General features: G+C 46.5%; 2 protein-coding genes across 3 annotated transcripts; both read right to left on the reverse strand.

Moving 5' to 3' along the window:
* Positions 1–1,846: 1,846 nt before the first annotated feature.
* LOC109747688 (uncharacterized) lies at positions 1,847–12,980 on the reverse strand. 2 transcript variants are annotated; one of them, XM_020306711.4, is made up of 20 exons: positions 12,605–12,980; positions 11,137–11,451; positions 9,994–10,185; positions 9,804–9,887; positions 8,810–8,869; positions 8,580–8,624; positions 8,313–8,512; positions 7,171–7,734; positions 6,729–6,855; positions 6,451–6,648; positions 6,227–6,316; positions 5,521–5,583; positions 5,265–5,339; positions 5,115–5,165; positions 4,092–4,169; positions 3,699–3,833; positions 3,498–3,605; positions 3,155–3,220; positions 2,788–2,907; positions 1,847–2,415 (listed from the first exon to the last, which is right to left on the reverse strand). In XM_020306711.4, exons 2-19 carry the CDS (start codon positions 11,440–11,442, stop codon positions 2,839–2,841), a joined length of 2,511 nt encoding a protein of 836 aa, XP_020162300.1. In that variant the 5' UTR covers positions 11,443–11,451; positions 12,605–12,980; the 3' UTR covers positions 1,847–2,415; positions 2,788–2,838. The 2 variants fall into 2 exon arrangements, with proteins under 2 accessions (XP_020162300.1, XP_040248810.1); XM_040392876.3 differs by having other exon boundaries at positions 2,116–2,415; positions 3,080–3,220; positions 12,605–12,933.
* A 2,143-nt stretch (positions 12,981–15,123) lies between these two features.
* LOC109747680 (uncharacterized) lies at positions 15,124–15,710 on the reverse strand. The gene is made up of 2 exons (XM_020306708.1): positions 15,412–15,710; positions 15,124–15,364 (listed from the first exon to the last, which is right to left on the reverse strand). Exons 1-2 carry the CDS (start codon positions 15,708–15,710, stop codon positions 15,124–15,126), a joined length of 540 nt encoding a protein of 179 aa, XP_020162297.1.
* Positions 15,711–21,019: the final 5,309 nt, after the last annotated feature.

Genomic DNA, 21,019 nt, shown 5'->3' on the forward strand with positions numbered 1-21,019 from the left:
TGGTTGGTCTATGAGATTGGGGTGATCTCTAGCAAGTTCATGAATAGGCTAGGAGCGTGACTAATATGCTACACCCGAGGGGTCAGCCTTCGACAACCTAGTACTTGTAAGACATTTGGTGAAACTTCTTCACGTCAAACTGACAATTCAAGGATCCATTATTCAGTTGTGAAGGAGCGTAGCTACTTGCTCTAGGTGTATGTTCAACCGTAACTAGTCTCCACTGAAAATATTGGCATATCAAAACAGTGTTTGGAACAAAGGACAACACAATGGTACCTCAAGATCTGGCGGGGAATTGTTGAAGTATAGGGTGGGTCTTCGGCCCATCTAACAATTGTTGCAAAATCTCTAAGGGCTCATGTGGGTTATATGACTAGGTCATGGGAAGTTCAGTACCACCTTGAATTTGGAGAAAGAGTATGAGCTCTTTATATGGGTTTCTCTTCCACATGCTATTGGAGCTTAAGAAGATAAGTGGTTCCCCCGCGCTCCTCTGCTGCCCGACTCGTCAAGCCTCGCGTCACGCGTGTGCGTCGTGTTTTGTGCATGAGCCGAGCCGAGCTCAGACCTATGTCTTCGTGCGCTTGTGCTTAATTTTTTGTCAGTCTTGAACGAAGAGTCCTTAACAGAGAAGCCACGATCTGAGACGTCAAATCTTGGACTGTTGCCGACTCAGACGTCGGTCCAGCCCACGTCTCTCCACCCGACCTCACCTATATATTGGAGGCGTCGGCTAACCCTAGTCGCCACAAAGAACAGATCACATCTACTCAGCCTCCAAGCACACTGCCCACCATCGTTCCACTCCCTGTTGCTGTCGTCGGTGATCCCATCCCATCCACCCTATGCACGAGAGAGCAGCCCTCTGAAACCCCGCCTCTTGAGATCCTGTACAGGAAAGGGGCGATTAGTTTTTGGGGAGCGTCTCCTACGCGACTACTCGCCATTGTTCGTCTACATCGACTACTTCGTCTACGTCTGCGTCATCTTCGTCATCACCATGTTCACCGACGCCGAGAGACTCGCTGCCAAGAAGCTCACTACTGAGGTCCCCGGTAACGCCGCCAACTTGGCTTCGGGCTGGCCTACTACTGGAGGGTATAGCATGTTTATCCCGCTTTTATTTATGCATGTTTTAGCAGTACTAACTATATGTGTAGTACGTCTTCTTCTGGTTAGAAATCAGTATATGATTAATATTGTCCATGCCATGTTCGTGATCTATTTTTTAATTAAATTAATCAAAAAATTGCTAATATACTCAACACTTCAGTTCCACGAAGCTTTTAGCTCGTTGGGTCATGGATCCTTTTCTCTCACGAACCTCTTAAGCACAAGCTCAATATTTTAACTCTTTGGCTACGAACTTGTTCAATAGTCAATTATATGGATCACTGCCTGTATGGCATTGGTTTGAAGCCATTTAATTGGTCAGTTTTGTTGTCGTTGATCGATCAAGCTTAAGGTTGGGTGAGAGGAGGGAGAAGACCAAAGATGTTTTGTGATTCATGTAAACAGATGGCACTCTCTGAAAGGAGTCTAAACTCGATATGAGAAAAGACCTGGGCTTGGTTTCTATCAGTAGCGGTCTGTCAAGCAGCTTGGGCCATGGAAAGAATTCCAACAAAATGGCGTGCGTGGTTTCGCCTCCTCGTCTGCTTTAGGATTCAAATCAGTCTCTCGGTGAAGCCAATTAACTGTAGTACGTTTAGGCTAGGCAGGGTAACTGACTCAACACACTTCTTGGGCCTTCTTGCTTTGACAGGGGCACTGGAACATACAAGGCGATACAGGATGATATCTTGCAAGAGTCGAGACTGATATCCAAATCCAGACAAGTTGGTATCTCCACAAAACTGATATCAAACTCCAAAATCCGAGTGGGGTGTCTTACAACAATCATGACTTGATGAAAGCCCTTCGACATCACTCCGAACTGTTTCTATACAATACAGAACATCACGCGTCAAAATTGAGATACAAATAGTCCTTCGACATTGCATCAGTTTTAACTCTAGTTTCTGCTTAAATTACGGTGCATGTTTCCGGTTTCCTCCCCATATACGGACTAGCTGCGCTGCAAAAGGAGCATTGAGATCCCATGTCCAGCAATTTTGCAGTGAACACGGACCATTGGAGTGCATTGCATTGTAGGAAGAACAAGCCAGAAGGTTCCCTATGGCAACAACTACTGCCTACAAAGTCTTCTGATGTAGCACAGCCAAGCAGAGCTAATTTACAACAGCCCGACGGGCATTTTCTGGTATAACATTAACTGGATCTCAATCATCTACAGCTTCGCCAACAGTATATGGGTTGTCCCTTGCAGCTTCTAGTCCACTATGGGCTGCCAATGTTATAAATGGCAGCTTCTACGACGGTATGTACAGTTGAGCTCAATGTTCACAAAGGCTGCGATGCAAACGGATCCATCAGATGTTATTTGAAGGCACTGTTTATTTTTTAAGCAGAGATACAATATTATATAATTTAAAGCTGGTGAAAGATGGTTAGTTAGAAAAGCAATAAAGCTGATGGACAATGTTAGCACATGGAATTTCCTGTCACCTGATTGACAACATAGGATTTGAGTTTTGGGGGGTAGAACGAAGGTCTACAACCAAAGCTGCAAACCTAATAAAGTTATAGTACTGTACTTAAGGGCTAAGGAAAATGCTGCTAACAAAATTTTGGAGTTGTACAATCTTGTAACTCATATTTTGAAAGAGGGCAAAGAAGTGACACACGACATTACAATACAAAGAGCAAAGTTTAGTTTTGCACCTTTGAAAAATCATGTCGCTGATGACACAGTCAAATCATCAGGAGACAGACTCAGTCCTTCTGATAAAAGGAAAGAACTAGGTCTGTATGTACCGAGAACAATTGTGTGTCCAGAAACAGCTGTCAAACAAAAATGAATGAACTGCATATATTAGTCTGTGCCACAGTATGTCTCAATGAACACACATATGCCTATCATATGTTAAGTGGCAAAAACGATTCTTGCAAAAGATATAAAAACTCAGCCAAAAAGAGAAGACCTCTAGGTATTGCTCAACCTGAGAATCAGTACCTTGAAAGCGTTGTCCAAATATGGCACTCAAACTACATCGAAGGCAATGAAAATGAGAAGGTTGCAAATTAATACCTTCATAAAAGGCCTATCTCGGGCCGGGAAAGAACCAATGAAGCTCTCCCTTAAAATTAAGGAAACCTGTGTAAAGACAGCAAAAGACAATCAGTAATTAGGGGTGTTTTTTATGTTAAAAAATAGACTCGGGTCAACAACAAATATTCTACACATGTTTACAGTTGGCAATTGGCAGTTTTTTTTATGATAAAGAAAAGACTCAAAATTAGCAACGAGTATCCTGCACTTGTATATATCTGCTGATAAAATCCTGTTTAGTAACACACTTGGGGCACAAGACAATTTGTTCAACAAAAGAAGGCACACAAGAATACACAGACCATGCATTTTGACAACATACCTTGTCATTGTTGGATTGCACATTGGTAATAGTGTGAGATCTTAAGTTGGAGCACAGAGAATCAAGGTGGGATCTAAGAACTGCCAAGAAACCTTTGGCTGCTTCCACCTGTATGCTCAGAAGTTTAGAATGATGTCAGAAGTGAAAATCCACAGGATACAGAAAATGCTTATACTTCAGCACAGAAAAACTATAACAAACCTGGGCGTCTGTGCATTCATAGACAGGGCGCTTCCTAGCGAGATAACTTTCACCCACAAGTCTTGAATGATACGGCCGCAACGCAGAAAGCAATTCTTTCTGTTGTGGAAGTTGCGGTACTGAAGCAGACTTAATCTACATCCAGCATGATTTCGTCCATCAGTAATAGCTTGTCGCATTATTTACATCATCAACCATGATACTACAGCATTAGATGCTTTAAAAAATTATACTACAAGCGAAACTGATGATGTACAAGTCTCCAAATCAGCAAATTTGTAAAAAGGAAATAGGAAAGCACTACGCAGGCAATACACAGTAGTGGACAGAATTTGTCTCCAGAAAGTAACAAAATATCACAGGTAAATAGAAGGTAAGACACTTTGCAGGCACCTGATTCTTGTTGGCATCAATTATCACGGCATTTGCTAGCCTGGATTGCAGATCAGGTGTTTTGTTCTGCACACCAACCTAAACATGACAATAATTGTTAGTCGTGGACCAGACAGTTCAAATTAACTCAACAAAAATTTATCTGTACTACTATATAGTGTACGAGTCTTGGATTGCACCTAGACCATCAATCCTAGCCACTGATGTCCTAAATCTAACGGCTGAGATTAGAGGGATTCGCAGTGAACAGTGCCCTCGGCTGAATCTACTTGGTTCTGGAACCATAGCTGCATCGCATCATACCTCCCAGAAAAGAAGACCTATGCCTCCTCTACTATGCTGCAATTGTCAGGTTGTGATGAGTAAAAAAGAAGTGTAGGTTTTGAGCCGATGTGAGATGGTCTCTAGGATAAACTAAAGTTGAAGTAAACAATTTGTGGGTTCCATCACGTACATCTTTCCTTTTATTCTTCGAAAATTTCTGGATGACCGCAGGCAGTAGTTGTATTTTGTACTACCAAGTAGTAAATTTCTAAACTCTATTTCGCGTACATCAACAATATAATTTTTTGCTCGGAATTCATTTTTCAAAGTAACGTATGCTTTTTTTTCTTTTGCCGGAATCACACCACACTGTAAAGACGTGCATTGCACGCGCATACACACTAGTTTCAAATAGATGGTGATCGATGTGCCAAATTGCAACCAAATGGACCAATATCTACATTTTGGTGTTCACCCAATGTGAGATATGTATCTCTCCTTCAATCCCATCCCCCAAAAATATTCCCTTCTCATCCCTCCCTGGCTACAGGCTTGCTTGGATAATGGATACGCAGAACAGATCCCATCACTTCAGACAGGCGGTAAATTTAGCCCAATTTTCTTGCCTTTCTGTAGGGACTGGGCCTAACTGCCTTCCATCAGCCTTAGTGTGAAGACTAAAAACATATCTCTACCGTTTCTCCACAATTTCCTCTACTTTAATCAAACCAAAATATGTCAATAAGCTTGGGAACTCACAATGTATGGAACAGGCGCGTCCAGAAAATCCAGCATGTCATTTGGCAAAACCTGTATTAAATGATGCAGACATCACAAGAGGTAAGCATGAATACATTGCCTAGCCATCAAGTTCAGATCTGAGCACTCAGAGGAACAAAATGTAAGTACCGGTATGAGTAGACTCTGCCACTGATATGGCCGTATTAGAGGTATTATGGATAAAACTGAAGCTGAAAGCATTCCCTGGTCATCAAAACAATATTCTTTATTAAATAACAACTCATGTATGATTGTTCTATTTGCCATAACAGAAAATTGTTAGCTAACACACAGATCAAGAAAATTATCAGATTAACTGGTGTGCAATATCAACACAAAAGGTGTGAATAAGAATGTCAAAATATGTTGAAGGTTGGAACAATACCAAATTAGAACAGACAATAACAATCTGTTTCTCCAGGAGCGCGGCAGCAAAAAGCGTAATTACCTGTCAATAAAATTAATTCCAAGTTGGTAACTACTACAGGTAAAATTAAGTGCTCACAAGCAATTTATAGACAATCAGTTTGTGTGCAAGACAGATAAAACTAGAGCCCAAGAATGTAGAATGACACATCAATCAATCATTACAGTAAATAAAGGCATAAAACATTTACTGCAATGGAAGTGTAGCAGTAGAGTGTAACAAAAGTGATGCCAAGGATCAAGAAAGGAATGCATTAAAGTGGATAACACACTACAGGCACTAAAGCAACCAATTAAAATTCCATGTTGCCCTCTTTCAAGAACAAAAGGAGTTCTTCACTAACAAGGTTACATCATATACTTAAAGAGTAAAACTAACAGATGATGCAGTTTTCAAAAAAACTGACAATTTGGTTGTGAACTGTTTATAAATCCATTGAAAGATGTGCACATCGAACATGCAAACCAGACACTTGCAAATATTTATGACTACAGGTTCAAAATTATAATAAGAAACAATTAAACTCTTGGCAGGGGGCTCTCACATTTTGTATGTTTAGATGTGGGTTTTCCAACGACAGTCTCAAGCAAATAGCATGATAGAAGAAATAACTAGGTCCCGCAAAGGAAACATTTCATCTTGGGAATAAATCAGGGATACTTACATGTTCCAACCTGAGGCATCCACATATTGTTGCAACAGCCCATGTGGATAAAGCAGTCGATTCCTCTTCAGCGAAGAGTGCATTACGCATCTGAAATAGGAATAGATATGTCACGTGCATATTATTGTTCTTATATTTATCATACTAAATATAACAGACGTGAACGTTACACCAAAGTAGGTCAGCGCTAAATGCATAATGTGGCAATGCATCCCGTAAATTACCTCAGCCACCTCTAAGCTTGTATCACGTGACCGAAGATCAATAGTCGACCCGGCAAGATGAAGAGCAGTTTCACCTGGCCGGTGAAACTTCAATGAGTGCAGGTGCTCCAACGGATGAAAATTAAGTGATGAACCCCTGACAGGACACTGCAACTGGTAGTACTGACAGACAACTTGTAGAGATCCATACTTTTTGGCCTGGAGAAAACATCAAGTTACTCAACAAATTCACAGAGAGGAGCTGAGCAAAATATTGCATAATTTCATGCATACAGAACCTTAGCCCATCGCAATATACTGTTGTGCCCGACTACGTCTCCATGACCAATGGAAGATGGCTCCTCCAAGTCCAAGTCGGGGGTATCATTTCTCAAATTTATGCTTTCAGAAGGAGAGTCTTGGGAACTGCAGAAAATGGTGATAACTGTTTTACTATTTTAATCAGGGACTGATGCACACGTAAAATATAGTTTGCAAACAAGCATGCTTCGCATTCATAACGTGTCAACAGTTAATAACAGACATGACAAGAGAACCTGAGGTAAGAAAATAAGAACTGAGAGCAGCACAACAGTTCCCGCCAACCTTTATTGGTTATCTAGCTATAATGTTAAAAGTGTTCACAGCAACATTAGGGGTCAAGACTAGGCCGATTGTGTGTTGAGGAAAATAGCAGGCTGTGCTAAAAGCTAATTGATTTGGAGGATACCATAACCATACCTTGGTGATGATTCAGATCCTTCACTAAGGCGAGACCGTATAAGCGGCAAGATAGTATCATTGACAAAGATATCAAGTTCTCCATCAATCACATCTTCATGTGAAAGAACATGAGAATCTTCCTTGGTATCAGATTCATTCGGAATGATGGGTAAGGAATCCGGTTCATCAAGCTTAACTCCAGATACACCAGTCGGTGTATCTTCTGAAACAGAATTGTCAGACTCTGCTGCGGTATAACACTGAGTAGCTGTTCCTGTTACAAGAACATTTTGTTCTTCTTTGACAGGAGAACCACTTTCCTGTTGGACTTCTTGGGAGATGAAGTCCAGTTGGTTCTCCCTACACTCAGAATTGCTGTCCGTGTCAGAGAGCTGCTTTGGAGAAACTTCCACACTTGGTTCAAAGGATTTTTCTACTGTTGTACAACCAAAATACAGTTCCTGTCCTACGATTTCGGAGCCTTCACAAATATCACCATCCTCACATTCCTCTTCAGGCGATAATGAGGTTAGCATGCTAACACCATCCGTGAGCCATTCAAGTCGTTCTTCCATAAGAATACTGCATAAGAAACACGGCAGACACTTATGGAGAGGCAAATGCAAAGGGTAGACCATCAATGCTGAATGTGTGATAGCATCAAAGACACCCATGCAAGAATGTTTGACAAAGACTCAAGACAAATCAAACCAAAAGCTTCCAGAATGTAACATTAATACCTTATTCGTACAATGCAAAATTTATGTACTGTAACTAGAGGACAGCAAAGTACTGTGCAAAATATGGAGCGGATATACGAGTTGCAGGGTTGAAACTATACTGATAGATCCAAAAATAGAAAATGAATCTGTAAGGTCATCAATGCAACATAAAGCTCAGACATAAGGATATTGGTAAATTATATGAATGAATAACTTGCAAACATAATTTCTAGAAGAAAAAATAGAAGAATTTTGTAAATTCATTACAGATTAAGTAGAAAAAATAGAAGAATTTTGTAAATTCGTTACAGATTAAGTAGGTTTCCATTTCTACCACCTCAAAAAGATTGACAGACCAACAGACTCAAACTGAAGAGAAATTCAGATATTACAAATACAGTAAGATAACCGGAGATAATGGAGAGCACTGTACGCTACCTCTGCAGCACCCCAAAATGCAGTTCAAAGAATGGCAGCCTGGACAGGATGCAATAACACCGTGGCGTGGTTACTACATAACGACTCCGGCGTGGAAATACAGGTTTCTCATTCGTGAGCATTGAAACTAGCTTTGAGGGTCTTTGTACAATCTCTTCCACCAATACACAGCATCCATATAATGTAGGATCATCAGCAACCTGCAAACTCTCAATGTCAGAGCCCCAGTACAGTGAAACGGTGTAAGAGAGAAAGATGTAAATATACCTGTAAACGGAAGACGAAAGATTGATTGCTTTCTTTTAGATGTTCCTGAAAAAGACAATATAGAAAGTAAGATTCACATCAGAACCCCAAATAGACTAGATTAAAAAGGAAACATGTAGTATGTTACAACTGTAAATCTTGCAGCATAGTCTGCAATGTGGTTGGAGGAGAAACTTCACGACTACAGAGATATTATAAGAATAAAACACGAACTGTGCTGAGAAAGTCACCTGCCCTAGGAGAATTTCGTTCAGCTCGCTGAATGATGGAGTCCGTTCAACAGCATTAACCTATTACAAATGTAAATATATGTAAATTATTTGGTAAGAAGTGTTTCTATGCTCTTCTTATAAGCTCTGCATAAATATTGAAGAAACACCAACAACATGAAGCTAATTCGGGCATGAAATTAGGATTATGGACCATACTCACCCACAAAATTTAGCAGTTACAGATTTGCCAGACAGAAAGTAAATTCTATTTCTCTGAGATTTCCAAGATTTTTTGTACGAGGGACAACACTATATTAGTCGATTGGAGCATACAGAAAAAAAAGGGTAGGTATGGGTGTGTATGGCGAGGGCAATGGACATACTGAAACTTGATAGCCGCCAGATGACTATTTCTAGTTTCACTGTTTTTATCGACTAAATTTCCTGGTACAGCTTGTTCTGATTGAATATTTACTTGGCAACGTTGAAATGTCACTGTATGTCCAAAACAGTCTAAATGACCACCTGGTCCATAGCCCATAGGAGTGTGTCTACTCCAGCCCTATATTTCAAACCTGTCTAACTGACACCCCAGGCTTTTCTCTAATGGACCCCCTGAGGAGATTTTTGTCACGTTATTGCACTATTTCATACGTGGTGGATGTAGACAACTAGGCTGGTGACTCAGCAGGGGCTGGACATGCTAGTGCCAACTAATATATATTTTTTTACTTTGTCTTCTTCTCTCTCGACGTCTCCTCACTCTGTTTCCTACACATGGGCATTGCCAACTTTTTTTTATTGTATTATAATTAGAAATGTAACCCAGGTGGCAAGTTACAGTATTATGAACTGAACCAGACATAACAATATGTCAACCCAGTAAACAAGATATAACCTATACAGGAAGCACCATAAAACTTAGTAAAATTGAAGTTTAATGTATAATCGTTGCAAACGTTTATTATACAGAAATGCAAAGTATCAGGGTTATGTAGTTCGAATGGCAGACCTGTGCACCTCCAGGAAGGCAGAACGAGACGATATCCTTGTACTTAAGCGGAAGAGACCTCTCAGGGGGGTACGCAAAAAGGACCTTAAGGACAAGACAAAATATCCTGAGGTTCAGACACATGAAGAAAAGCAGCAATAGGACCTCCATTTTATAAGAACATGCAACAATAGATGATGTGAGTGATAACCTGAGGTTCCAAATTTGATACGGCATGAACTTGGTGATGGTTGTTGCCAAATATATGTCTTGATTTCTTTGCATCATCATCATTTCTCCCTAGAGCAATGTTTTCTAGCTCATGGATATCTGCCTGAGGAGGAAGCCCAACAATCACTATGCTCTCAAAAAGATGTGATGGTTCTTTGATGCACCTATTACCCTGTTCCAACCAAAAAAAAGAACTTGAGGCACTATGTTCTTCGACATTTGCCAAAATTACCAGTCCTACTAGTTCCAAAATGATAGGCCATTTCAGCAGGAAGCAGTCGGCAGTCGGCCAAATAGAAGCAACAGCCTACGTTACATACCTATCTATTGCACTTAAATCAGATTTCAGTAACCCCAAAGGCAAAAAAATTGTGTATGCAGGTGTAATAAATACTTATACACTCGTGTAGAAGGTACTTGGGTATGCAGCCCAATTTCAAGGTTTACAACAGAACAAAGGTAATTTCTCCTTGATATAAAAAATATGAGACTACTTCACACTATGACTACATGAATATCCCAACAGTAGAATAGCTCTCGCAGCTCACAAGTCAAATACCCAAACCTCTAACCCAAGCATAACAAAGTTTTTCATAAGTTTTAAGCAATTTAGCAATAATTGATCAATCACTGCTTGCTAGGCTCCTAACCAAAAGATTCCAATTAAGGGCTATCAGTGATAGGACTCCACTTGTATCAACATGGAGTATAATTTTCTCTGACAATGACCCTTCAAAGCAACATTGCATGAATGTAGACATTACAGCAATACAGATAACAACACAAATGGCATTGTGTCATGTGACCGCACATAGATTATGTCCTACATAGAATAGTGGAAGAAAATCAAGTAGATATTGTTTGTAGCATGAACTGCAAACACGAGTTTTATGCTTGAACAATAGCTGCAAACAAAGACACTTTGAGTCACTGAACAACTACAGAAAATTGACATGGTTTGGTTGAACTTATACCTAGTGGTTTGAAAAGCCAGGTATCACATCGTTAACATTACAGCTCTGATTAAGCACCTTAGTTAATCAGCACAGCATATCCCACATTCCCACACCACGTAGAGTACAATAGATAGACATGAATTGAACATAGGTAGTGACATACATACCAATGACTTCTGCTGGAACCTCGACCACTGCCGCTTGTGTGTCGTGAGAACTTCTGGGTTGTATGGTCCAGACACTTCGGGTGAATTTGAAAACCCTTTCATTATCTTCGAGAATTGCTGCTGCAGCTTCTGCATTGGGCTGCCACTCTCTTCCCCAGACGAATAGACGACAGACGGCCGTGTTGGTTGCACGGTGGCAGCTGAAGCAGCGGCAATAAATGCTCTTGCAACCTCTTCGGTTGTTTGCATCAGGTGCGACGTGTTGAACTTGACCCCTTCAGACCCATCATTCTTGTTATCCACCATCCTAAATGCCTGTTACTCGTGCAAGCAAGGACATATTCATTTCAGCACTGTGATCGAGAACACGAAGACAAGCCATATAGCATCAGGAGGTAAGAATTATATCACAGAAGCATGTATAAATTATATACTCCCTCCGTCCCAAAATAACTGTCCCAACTTTAGAACAACTCAACATTGTACTAACTGTACTGAAGTTGAGGCAGTTATTTTGGGACGGAGGGAGTATAATCCAATTGGATTAAGCTGCTTATAGATAACTGAGTGTTTTGGCCACGTATATTTATTCTGTATATTTTTCACGCTCAAATACGAACTGAATAACAGAAAACTTGTTCACATTTAGTTCCATTTACCCAGCAAAGTGATAAACTTTGACTACTTGTTTCTGCGGCATAATGTGGCTAGCATAAAGTGTGCCTTCAAAGATGATCATGGTCCAATTGTAGCATCTACCCAGCAAGTAAACCATGTTGTCAGCTTTGAATCACCTAAATTCAACTCAACTGGACTTTACCTTATCAGCTACCGCAAACAAACTGGTTTTTTGAATCCAGAAAGCATGTAAACCGGTGACAGCTCCCTGGTACGGGACAACAAATCAGCTTGCATCTCACTCCAACATCCAGCCAGAAAGCCACCTAATAACTAACTGCGCGTACTTTTTCCGGTAGTACCAAGGCCGTAACCCAAAAGCGCCCCACCGAGTTGGCGACGCACCTTTTCCGCTAGTATCCATCACCAAGAAGAGCATACGGCGGAATCTAAGAAAAAGCAACACCGGATCAAAACAAACCCGCATAATCCGACGCTGCTATTATTGATTCCTCGGTTTTCTTAAGACTCTGCGATCGATTCCTCTGCCTACTTAGTACAAAGAGCAAAGAAAACTAAATCGAGTGTGGAAGTGTTTGGCCTGGACCGAAATTGCAGAGGCCAACCACTCGATCTCGGAGTTTGACCCGGGGGTCGCCCACCAGAATCGCCGTTTGACTGCTGCCCCAAGCCCCCCCCCCCCCCCCCCCCCCCGCGCCCGCCGCGCAGGCAGGAGGAAGCAATCGACGGCGGGGGCGGCGCCCGTCGACGAAACTCCCGGGAAGATCCGCGGGAAAAAACACACAGAGAGAACTGCTAAGGGGGCGAGAAACCCGTCGAGCGGGCTCACCTGGGCGGGGATGGTTTCCCGGCTCGCTGATCCCCGTCCGCTGCTGCTGCTCCGTGCGCCGCCGCCGCCGCCGGACGAATGGGTGGACGGTCTGATGGTCTTCTCCCTCCCCCTCTCGCCTGCCTTCCTTTTCCGTGTCTGTGCGGGCTAATGAATGAACGCACGCACGCTCGGATCCGCCGGATTAACGCACGGTAGGCGACTCGTTACGAGCCACGCCGGAGGAGTTTTAAGTGGCGTGATTTGGTTTTTGGTGTGGGGTTTGGGCAGGAGATTTGGAAAGCGGGCGGGTTTGTCGTGGGCGGCTCCGACTCTTCTCTCCTCTCGCTGCTCGGCTCAGGACTGCTGGGGTGGGCGCCATCACCTCTCGCTGCGCGTGGGCCCGGGCAGCGGCGGGTTGACCCGGGCCGGTCTGGCGCTCTGGCTGGCCCTCGGGTGTGCCGTGCGCCGCTCGCGGCCACGTCCCGCGCACGGCTGGCGCGTGGACAGCTCTGGGCGGAGCCAGCGCTGCACACGGCTCTTTCTTTTTCTTTTTTTTTTTGCAAGTTTTGATTTTTTTTGTTGACATCATTTGCCAACGTCTGATAGTTGTGTGTAGTCGGCAGCAGGCTGGCGGGAACGCGGGAGATTTCCTTTTTTTTTGCATCGGGCGGGAGATTTCCCAGCTTTGATGGAGCACCATCATCATATTCTAAAAATAATACTAGTGTGATTATTTGTACTAGTATTTTTCTGTATGCAAATAATACTGCTGCTGGTTAGGAGGCGTCCAGCGAAGCTTGGCGTTCGCGGCCAGCTTTCCTGTCAACGGAGATTTTCTACGATGATAATGCTCGATGATGCGATGCGAGTCGTTATCTGTCCCATTCCAACAAAGCATCGATCACACCCTGTGTGTGTTTTGGACTGTGGATGGCTACGTTGTGGATAAGCACGCACGCAAGGGACGCTTGAGGATGGTACTGATCGGAGGAATTTCTCGCTATCCTCGACAATTCGTGTCCCCAAACTTCCTTTCTGGTTTTCTTTCTCTCCTTTTTCCATACTGATGAGACTGTGTTTTTCTTTCGTGCAAATTGTTTTTGCGAGTTTTGGGGCGTGGCAAGGTTCACGAGGTGTGATGTGCATGCGAGGTGTGGTGTGCGTGCGTTTGGACTTGATTCCGGTCCGTGAAGACTGGGTGGAGAGACACGGTCGCTTTTTTTGACCGTTTCTGGTGAATTCAGGCCGATGGGACCACTCCCACTTCGGTTGATTGATGACTACTCCGTCCCTGTGGCGTCGCCGGCGGCGGCGTGGATCCTCCTCCGGTGGCTGAATCGATCGGTCCGCGCGCGCCTTAAATTTGGTCCCGGCGTGAAGCTTACGCCTGACGGCTCGGCTCTTTGCACGAAGGCCAAGGAAGACGTGCGGCTGGTACAGGTACACCAGTGGTTGTTGCACCCTTCCATAAACGCTGAACGGTGCAACCATGCTCGCGGCGGCCGCACCGGCGTGGACGACGGCGACGGCGACGGCGAGTGCCTGCCGACTGCCGAGTAGGACGTCCTTTCTCCCCGTCATCAACAGGATCTTTCATTTATTTGGGCCATCCCCGCACGGCGTGGCGAGAAAACCGCCCGGCCCGCACGCACGGCGCCACTCTTCGCTTTGTCAGCTTTGTCGCCGTCATGGTACCACCCTATAGTCGTAGTCAGTGTCCCTCCACTCGGCAAAGGTGATTTCTTTTTAACGTAACTCTACCACTTCGTGCTAAAGAAAGATCTTAATTCGATGAGTGAGGATGGTCACAACTCACACGCGCTGGCAGGCTGCTTGGGCACGTATCAGACTTGCACCAGCCCATGCCCGCATGGTGGGGAGCCGGCCCGGCATGGGGGATATGCATGCATGCAGAAACGCCGCGTGCCTGAAGCCAGCTCTATTCATCGCGCGTCCATCCTTTGCTGACCGTCGCGAGCGATCCAGCGATTTTCGTTTTCCAAGGTCGAAGGATCACTGAGCAGATTCCTCGGAGCATCTTCAACATCCGCCCAACGTGCCACACGCTAAAAACTATTTTACCGCGCGTCCACAGAGGCGGAGACAGGGGGTACGAGCAGGGGTCAAACACCCCATCACCTCGCCCCCCTATTAGGTTTCGTTACTTTCTACACGTATACGGTGGCTGATCTGTCGTAGTTTAGCGCTAATGGCCTAGCATGCCAACTTCCCAGCCCAAAGGCACAAAGGATCGCTTGATCGCTAAGAGCATCTTCAATAGATGGTCCAAAATTTGGCGGTCCAAAACCAGAGATGTAAAATTTGGACCGTCAAAAAATGTGTTTTGGAGCTTCGAAAAAAGCTCATCTCTAACAGATGGTCCAAATTGATGGTCAAAAAAACAACTCCAATAGATGGTCCAAAATGAAGATATAAAAATGACATACTACTTGTCCATTCAACATAGTTCAAACATCAAATTCAACATAGTTTCATACATCAACTTCAACTACTACTTATTCAAACTGCTAGATAAACTACTCATCGGAGCTACGGAACTGCTCCCAGAACTCCTCCTTCATCGGGTCGTTGCACCCCTCCTCCTCCTCCTCCTCCGAGAAGTCTGCCCAGTCCTCCTCGGAAGAGGACTCGATGGGGATCACCGTCGAGGGACCGGCCTCATCCTCCTTCTTCGGCCCCTTCTTCTTCTGCTCCGCCTCACGCTTCCAGTAGTACTCCAGCTCGGCCTGGACGTACTCCGGATGCTCCTGAGCAAACCTGGCCATCGCCTCCCATCGGTCTCGCCAGCACTGACGACAACCGACGGCTTCTTCTTCTTCTTCTTCTTCTTCTTCTTCGTGATCTCCTTCATGTTGATGCCCTGCGGCACAAGCATCTCCGCTACCGCCCGACTCTCGATCTCTGGAAAGTTGAGGTGCAACCGAGGCCTCTCGGCACGCCACACCGCCACGTCGTAGGCACGCGCGGCCTCGTGGGCGGAGGGGTACGTGCCGATCCACCAACGCCTTCTGGCGTCGGAGAACTCCACACCCCGGTTACCGGAGGGCTTCTGCCTCACGCCGAAGAAGCCCGACTTGCCCTTCGACGTCTTCTTCGGCGCCATCGGGAGCGGCGTGCGGCCGGGGCGGTGGCGGACGGAGCCGGACGGGGCGGTGCTGCGGGGCGGCGGTGGCGGGTGGGGCGGCAGCGGCGTGCGGGGCGGAGCTGCGGGGCGGCGGTCGGCGGGCTGCGGGGCGGAGCTGCGGGGCGGGCGGGCGGCGACGCGGCGTGGAAACAGCGGCGGGCGGGCGGCGTGGAAACAACGGCGAGGGGCGGGGCGGCGCCGGATCTGATGCGGGCGGCGTGCGGCGGGGCGGCAGCGGGGTGTGGAGGTGGCGGGGCGGCGGCGGACGGGCGGGAGGTCGCGGGCGGGCGGGCGGGAACGGAGATGAAGTGGCGGTTGGGCGTTCGCGGGCGGCGGCTTGTTTTGGACCAGATGCATCTCGTGATGTATATTTGCATCGCGAGGTGTTGCATTTTACATCACGAGGAGGCCGCGGTCCAAATTTTTTGCATATGGACCATCTGTTGGAGCAGTGTTTTTCCAGGACGATTCAAAAGTTAGTTATTTTTACACTGGACCATATATTGGAGATGCTCTAAGTTGTACACATGTGTCAGTAAAAAATGGATTACATCCAGCCGTCAGATCGAGTAGTTAATTCCCTATCCATCCGATGACCACGTTCGTTGCTTCTAGGTCAGCTCGCTCCGTCCGTTCTTGCGCCGTCGCCCGTCGCCACGTCGCTTCTCGCTGCTTCCGCCGTTGTGGTTGTGGCACAGCCGCACAGGGCAGAAGGCAGTACACTCCCGGGGCAATTGAATCTACGAGAGACCACAAGTACTCATCTGCAACACTGGCAGGCCTGAACACTGGCGTCGCACATCAACAGATCGACTTCCAAGGAATCAAGGTACACCAATGGTATATAGTAATCCATGTGAATCAGTACAATTCGTTTCAAACCAATTTAACTTACTAATTAGGGAAGATTGTAGTTTAGAAATCTAAGTTCACTTGTTTAATATTTCATGGAAAATAGATTCATTTTACAAGCTCAAATATTACCGAGAATTCAAATCCACTTGAGAAGCAACCTATTTGACATGATAATTTAATCTCATGTTATTACAAAACATATGCTTCCATTCATATCAATTCTACTTTTGAGACTATATTTTAGTGTTGTGTCTCAAACAATTATTATCTTTCTCGCCCCCCATGTCTAAATCCTGGCTCCGCCCCTGCACGTCCATCGTCTAGTTTGGCGCGGCGGGTAGCGCGCGACTCTCGCACAAACAACATATGCATTTCAAACACAAGCAAAAAGATCAAACACAGACAAAATAAATCAAAAATAAATAGTTCAATAACTTCTCTTTTGTCGCCCATTCCATGCCCACCACTTCTCAATGAGATCCTTCTGAAGATCATCATGGGCTGCGGGACATTGAATGGCATGATATGAGGCAACAAAATGGGCCACCCTTTCAGCCCTCCGTCGCACTCGCACGGGATGTCCCAAGAGCTCATTGGTAGGAGCTAGGGCCCTACCGGATCTAGGGCGTAGGTTGTAGGGGAAGGAGGGGGAAGGACGAGGGCTGGTGCGCGGCGGCCGGCGGCGTGGCGCCGTCCTTGCGACGGGAGCAACGAAGGCAGGAGGCGGCTAGGGTTTAGGTCTCCCGGCTCCCTAAGGGAAGCCGAGCAAATTATGATTGCTTCTTGCTTGATTAGATTGATACATCTCCTCTCCTTATATAGAGAGAGGTTTACTTGACTCCTAAGCAAATGATCTGTCGGGGGTTGGGTGCGACATATGCCAATGGATGGCTTATCATGGTGGGAGCGAGTAGAACGTCGCCGGTGCCTGGAAGCGGGATGAGGCGTAGACACGAACGCCGGCGCACTTTACCCAGGTTTGGGGCTCTCCTAGGAGATAACACCCCTAGTCCTGCTCTGCGGGGTCTCCGCATGATCACTAAGGCACTAGTGAGTACAATGGTGCTCCTCGAGCTGTTTGCTAGAGGTGGAAGAAAGCAGGGCTAGCTCTCTCCTTTCTCTATGGGTCGGTCTAGTTCCAACAGGTTGGGAACCCTTTGCATGGGTGCCCTGGGGGGTTTATATAGGCCTACTCCCCAGGGGTACAATAGTAATCCGGCCGGGTGTAGGACCCGCCTGTCAGTCTCTCTGGTTGCCGGCTTCTCCGCCGGCTGCTGGGGCCCGCCGCCTGGTGGGCCCCACCGACTGGTCGGGTACGGAGCCGACAGGCCGCCCCCTCCGCTCACGGGTCTTGTCTGCTGCTGATCACTGTAGCCGTGATGCTAATGACGCAGGCTCGGTCAGGGGAGCGTGGCTACAGCCCCGCCGCCTGGCGGGCGATTACTGTAGCCACTCTGTGTCTCGTCTGGTTAATGGCGCGTGGGTCCCGAGGAAGGGGCGGGCCGACTGCTGGGGACCGACCTCCCTCGGATCCGACTGGTGGGGCTCTAGCCGTCTTCTAGGCTCTTGCTGATCGGTGGGGCCCGTCGTCCTTGAGCCGTACCGACAGGCCGTCGTGGGAGCAGGGCTCCGTCTGCTTGTGGTGACGTCAGGGGTGGAGTGGCAACAGTGCCGCGCCGGACGGAGATCTCTGCCGGTACGGTGCACTATGGCCACGCCCATCCCTGGATTTGGGAGGGATGGGCTATACTGTAGCCACTCCCTGTCTTGTCTTTCTTGATGAGGGCGCGGGCTTCGTGGGCGCCACGGGCCGACTGCTAGGGGTCGGCTTCTCTGGAAGCCGCCCACTAGGAGTCAGCTTGTCTTGATGCTGGCTTCTGGAACTCGGCCGTCTACGGGCAGCCGGCTATTCCTCCAGCCGGCCACCAGAAGGTGGCACCTCGTCTTGACGCCTTGAGGGGCGCAGCCAGCCCCGCTATCTTGAAAGGCTCAGGGACTCGGGTTAGCCTACCCGTGGCCCATTACTCCGACAGTAGTTCCCGAAGCTGGTGAGGTGCCGTGGCTGAGCAGCCGAGGAGCCTCAGCAGTTTCTTTCTCCGAGGGCTTGAGGTGGAGATTCGTCCGACTTCTGCCGAGCCGACTGGCGGGAGTCGGCCTCGTCCAGCCTGACTTATCCAAACTTCGAATGCGACGGCGGGAACCAAGTGGTGTGCTTGCTAAGCCTCCAGGCCGCCGCCCGCTGTGGGCATGTCACGTGGCGTCGAGCGGCCGGGCGAGTCTGCCAGCCCACGCTCGCGATGGGACACGCCTGCTGGCGGGGCCCGCCACTACCGGGCCTTGGCACGCGAGCGGATCCGCTGCGGCCGAGGTAGGCGGTTGAGTTTTCCCATGGAGTTACTGCGCGCAGTAACTTGCACGATAAACATGGGGGCGTGGGGTCGTGGGCGCAGTAAATCCCACGATTGCCCCTCGGCTTCGCAACCCGTAGGCCTATAAGTAGGGGGAGGAGGGGGAGTGGCGGAGCACGCGCGCCCCTCCACCCCATTCTCTCCTCTTTCTTCTTCCTCTCGCCGTAGTGCCTCCAAGCCACGCTGAGCGCTGCAGTGGTTTGTCTCCGATGAGCTCATCTGCCAACCCCACGCCCCTCATGGCGCGCTCCGGAGCCTGGGACAGCTCCGAAGTTCATGACGACCACATCGACTTTCTCCGCCAGATGCGGCGGCTGCTGATACGTCTCCAACGTATCTATAATTTTTGATTGCTCCATGCTATTTATCTACTGTTCGACATTATTGGGCTTTATTATTCACTTTTATATTATATTTGGGACTAACCTATTAACCGGAGGCCTAGCCCAGAATTGCTGTTTTTTGCCTATTCAGAGTTTCGCAGAAAAGGAATATCAAACGGAGTCCAAACAGAATGAAACCTTCGGGAACGTGATTTTCAGAACGAATATGATCCAGGAGACTTGGACCCTTGCTACCTCTTGAGCACTGCGTTGGATTTCCTTGAAGAGGAAAGGATGATGCAGCAAAGTAGCGTAAGTATTTCCCTCAGTTTTTGAGAACCAAGGTATCAATCCAGTAGGAGGCTACGCGCAAGTCCCTCGTACCTGCACAAAACAAATAGCTCCTCGCAACCAACGCGATAAGGGGTTGTCAATCCCTTCACGGTCGAGAGTGAGATCTGATAGGTATGATAGGATAATATTTTTGGTATTTTTGTGATAAAGATGCAAAGTAAAATAAAAGCAAAGTAAAAGCAAAGGAAATAAATAAAGTGTTGGAAGATTAATATGATGAAGATAGACCCGAGGGCCATAGGTTTCACTAGTGGCTTCTCTCAAGAGCATAAGTATTTTACGGTGGGTGAACGAATTACTGTTGAGCAATTGACAGAATTGAGCATAGTTATGAGGATATCTAGGTATGATCATGTATATAGGCATCACGTCCGAGACAAGTAGACCGACTCCTGCCTGCATCTACTACTATTACTCCACTCATCGACCGCTATCCAGTATGCATCTAGAGTATTAAGTTCAAGAAAACAGAGTAACGCCTTAAGCAAGATGACATGATGTAGAGGGATAAATTCATGCAATATGATAAAAACCCCATCTTGTTATCCTCGATGGCAACAAATCAATACGTGCCTTGCTGCCCCTACTGTCACTGGGAAAGGACACCGCAAGATTGAACCCAAAGCTAAGCACTTCTCCCATTGCAAGAAAAACCAATCTAGTAGGCCAAACCAAACTGATAATTCGAAGAGACTTGCAAAGATAACCAATCATACATAAAAGAATTCAGAGAAGATTCACATATTGTTCATAGATAATCTTGATCATAAACCCACAATTCATCGGTCTCAACAAACACACCGCAAAAAGAAGATTACATCGAATAGATCTCCACGAGAGAGGGGGAGAACTTTGTATTGAGATTCAAAAAGAGAGAAGAAGCCATCTAGCTACTAACTATGGACCCGAAGGTCTGAGGTAAACTACTCACACTTCATCGGAGAGGCTATGGTGTTGATGTAGAAACCCTCTGTGATGGATGCCCCCTCCGGCGGAGCTCCGGAACAGGCCCCAAGATGGGAACTCGTGGGTACAGAAGGTTGAGGCAGTGGAATTAGGTTTTTTGGCTCCTGTTCTGATCGTTTGGGGTACGTAGGTATATATAGGAGGAAGAAATACGTCGGTGGAGCAACAGGGGGCCCACGAGGGTGGAGGGCGCGCCCCCCTACCTCGTGCCATCCTCCTTTCTTTCTTGACGTAGGGTCCAAGTCTCCTGGATCATGTTCGGTGAGAAAATCACGTTCCCAAAGGTTTCATTCCGTTTGGACTTCGTTTGATATTCCTTTTCTTCGAAACTCTGAAATAGGCAAAAAACAGCAATTCTGGGCTGGGCCTCCGGTTAATAGGT

This window comes from Aegilops tauschii, chromosome 6, assembly GCF_002575655.3.
Source record: "Aegilops tauschii subsp. strangulata cultivar AL8/78 chromosome 6, Aet v6.0, whole genome shotgun sequence".
In the NCBI taxonomy this organism is placed as follows: domain Eukaryota; kingdom Viridiplantae; phylum Streptophyta; class Magnoliopsida; order Poales; family Poaceae; genus Aegilops; species Aegilops tauschii.

What these genes read in the sequence shown, in the direction of transcription:
- LOC109747688 (XM_020306711.4), bottom strand. Translation starts at nt 11,442, where the DNA reads ATGGTGGATAACAAGAATGATGGGTCTGAAGGGGTCAAGTTCAACACG. An exon ending in GATGCCTCAGGTTGGAACAT is followed by an intron (nt 5,584 to 6,226) that starts GTAAGTATCCCT and finishes TTTTATTGACAG; the next exon opens with GTAATTACGCTTTTTGCTGC. An exon ending in TTGATGCCAACAAGAATCAG is followed by an intron (nt 3,834 to 4,091) that starts GTGCCTGCAAAG and finishes TGCTGGATGTAG; the next exon opens with ATTAAGTCTGCTTCAGTACC.
- LOC109747680 (XM_020306708.1), bottom strand. Translation starts at nt 15,710, where the DNA reads ATGGCGCCGAAGAAGACGTCGAAGGGCAAGTCGGGCTTCTTCGGCGTG. An exon ending in AAGAAGAAGAAGAAGAAGCC is followed by an intron (nt 15,365 to 15,411) that starts GTCGGTTGTCGT and finishes GGCGATGGCCAG; the next exon opens with GTTTGCTCAGGAGCATCCGG.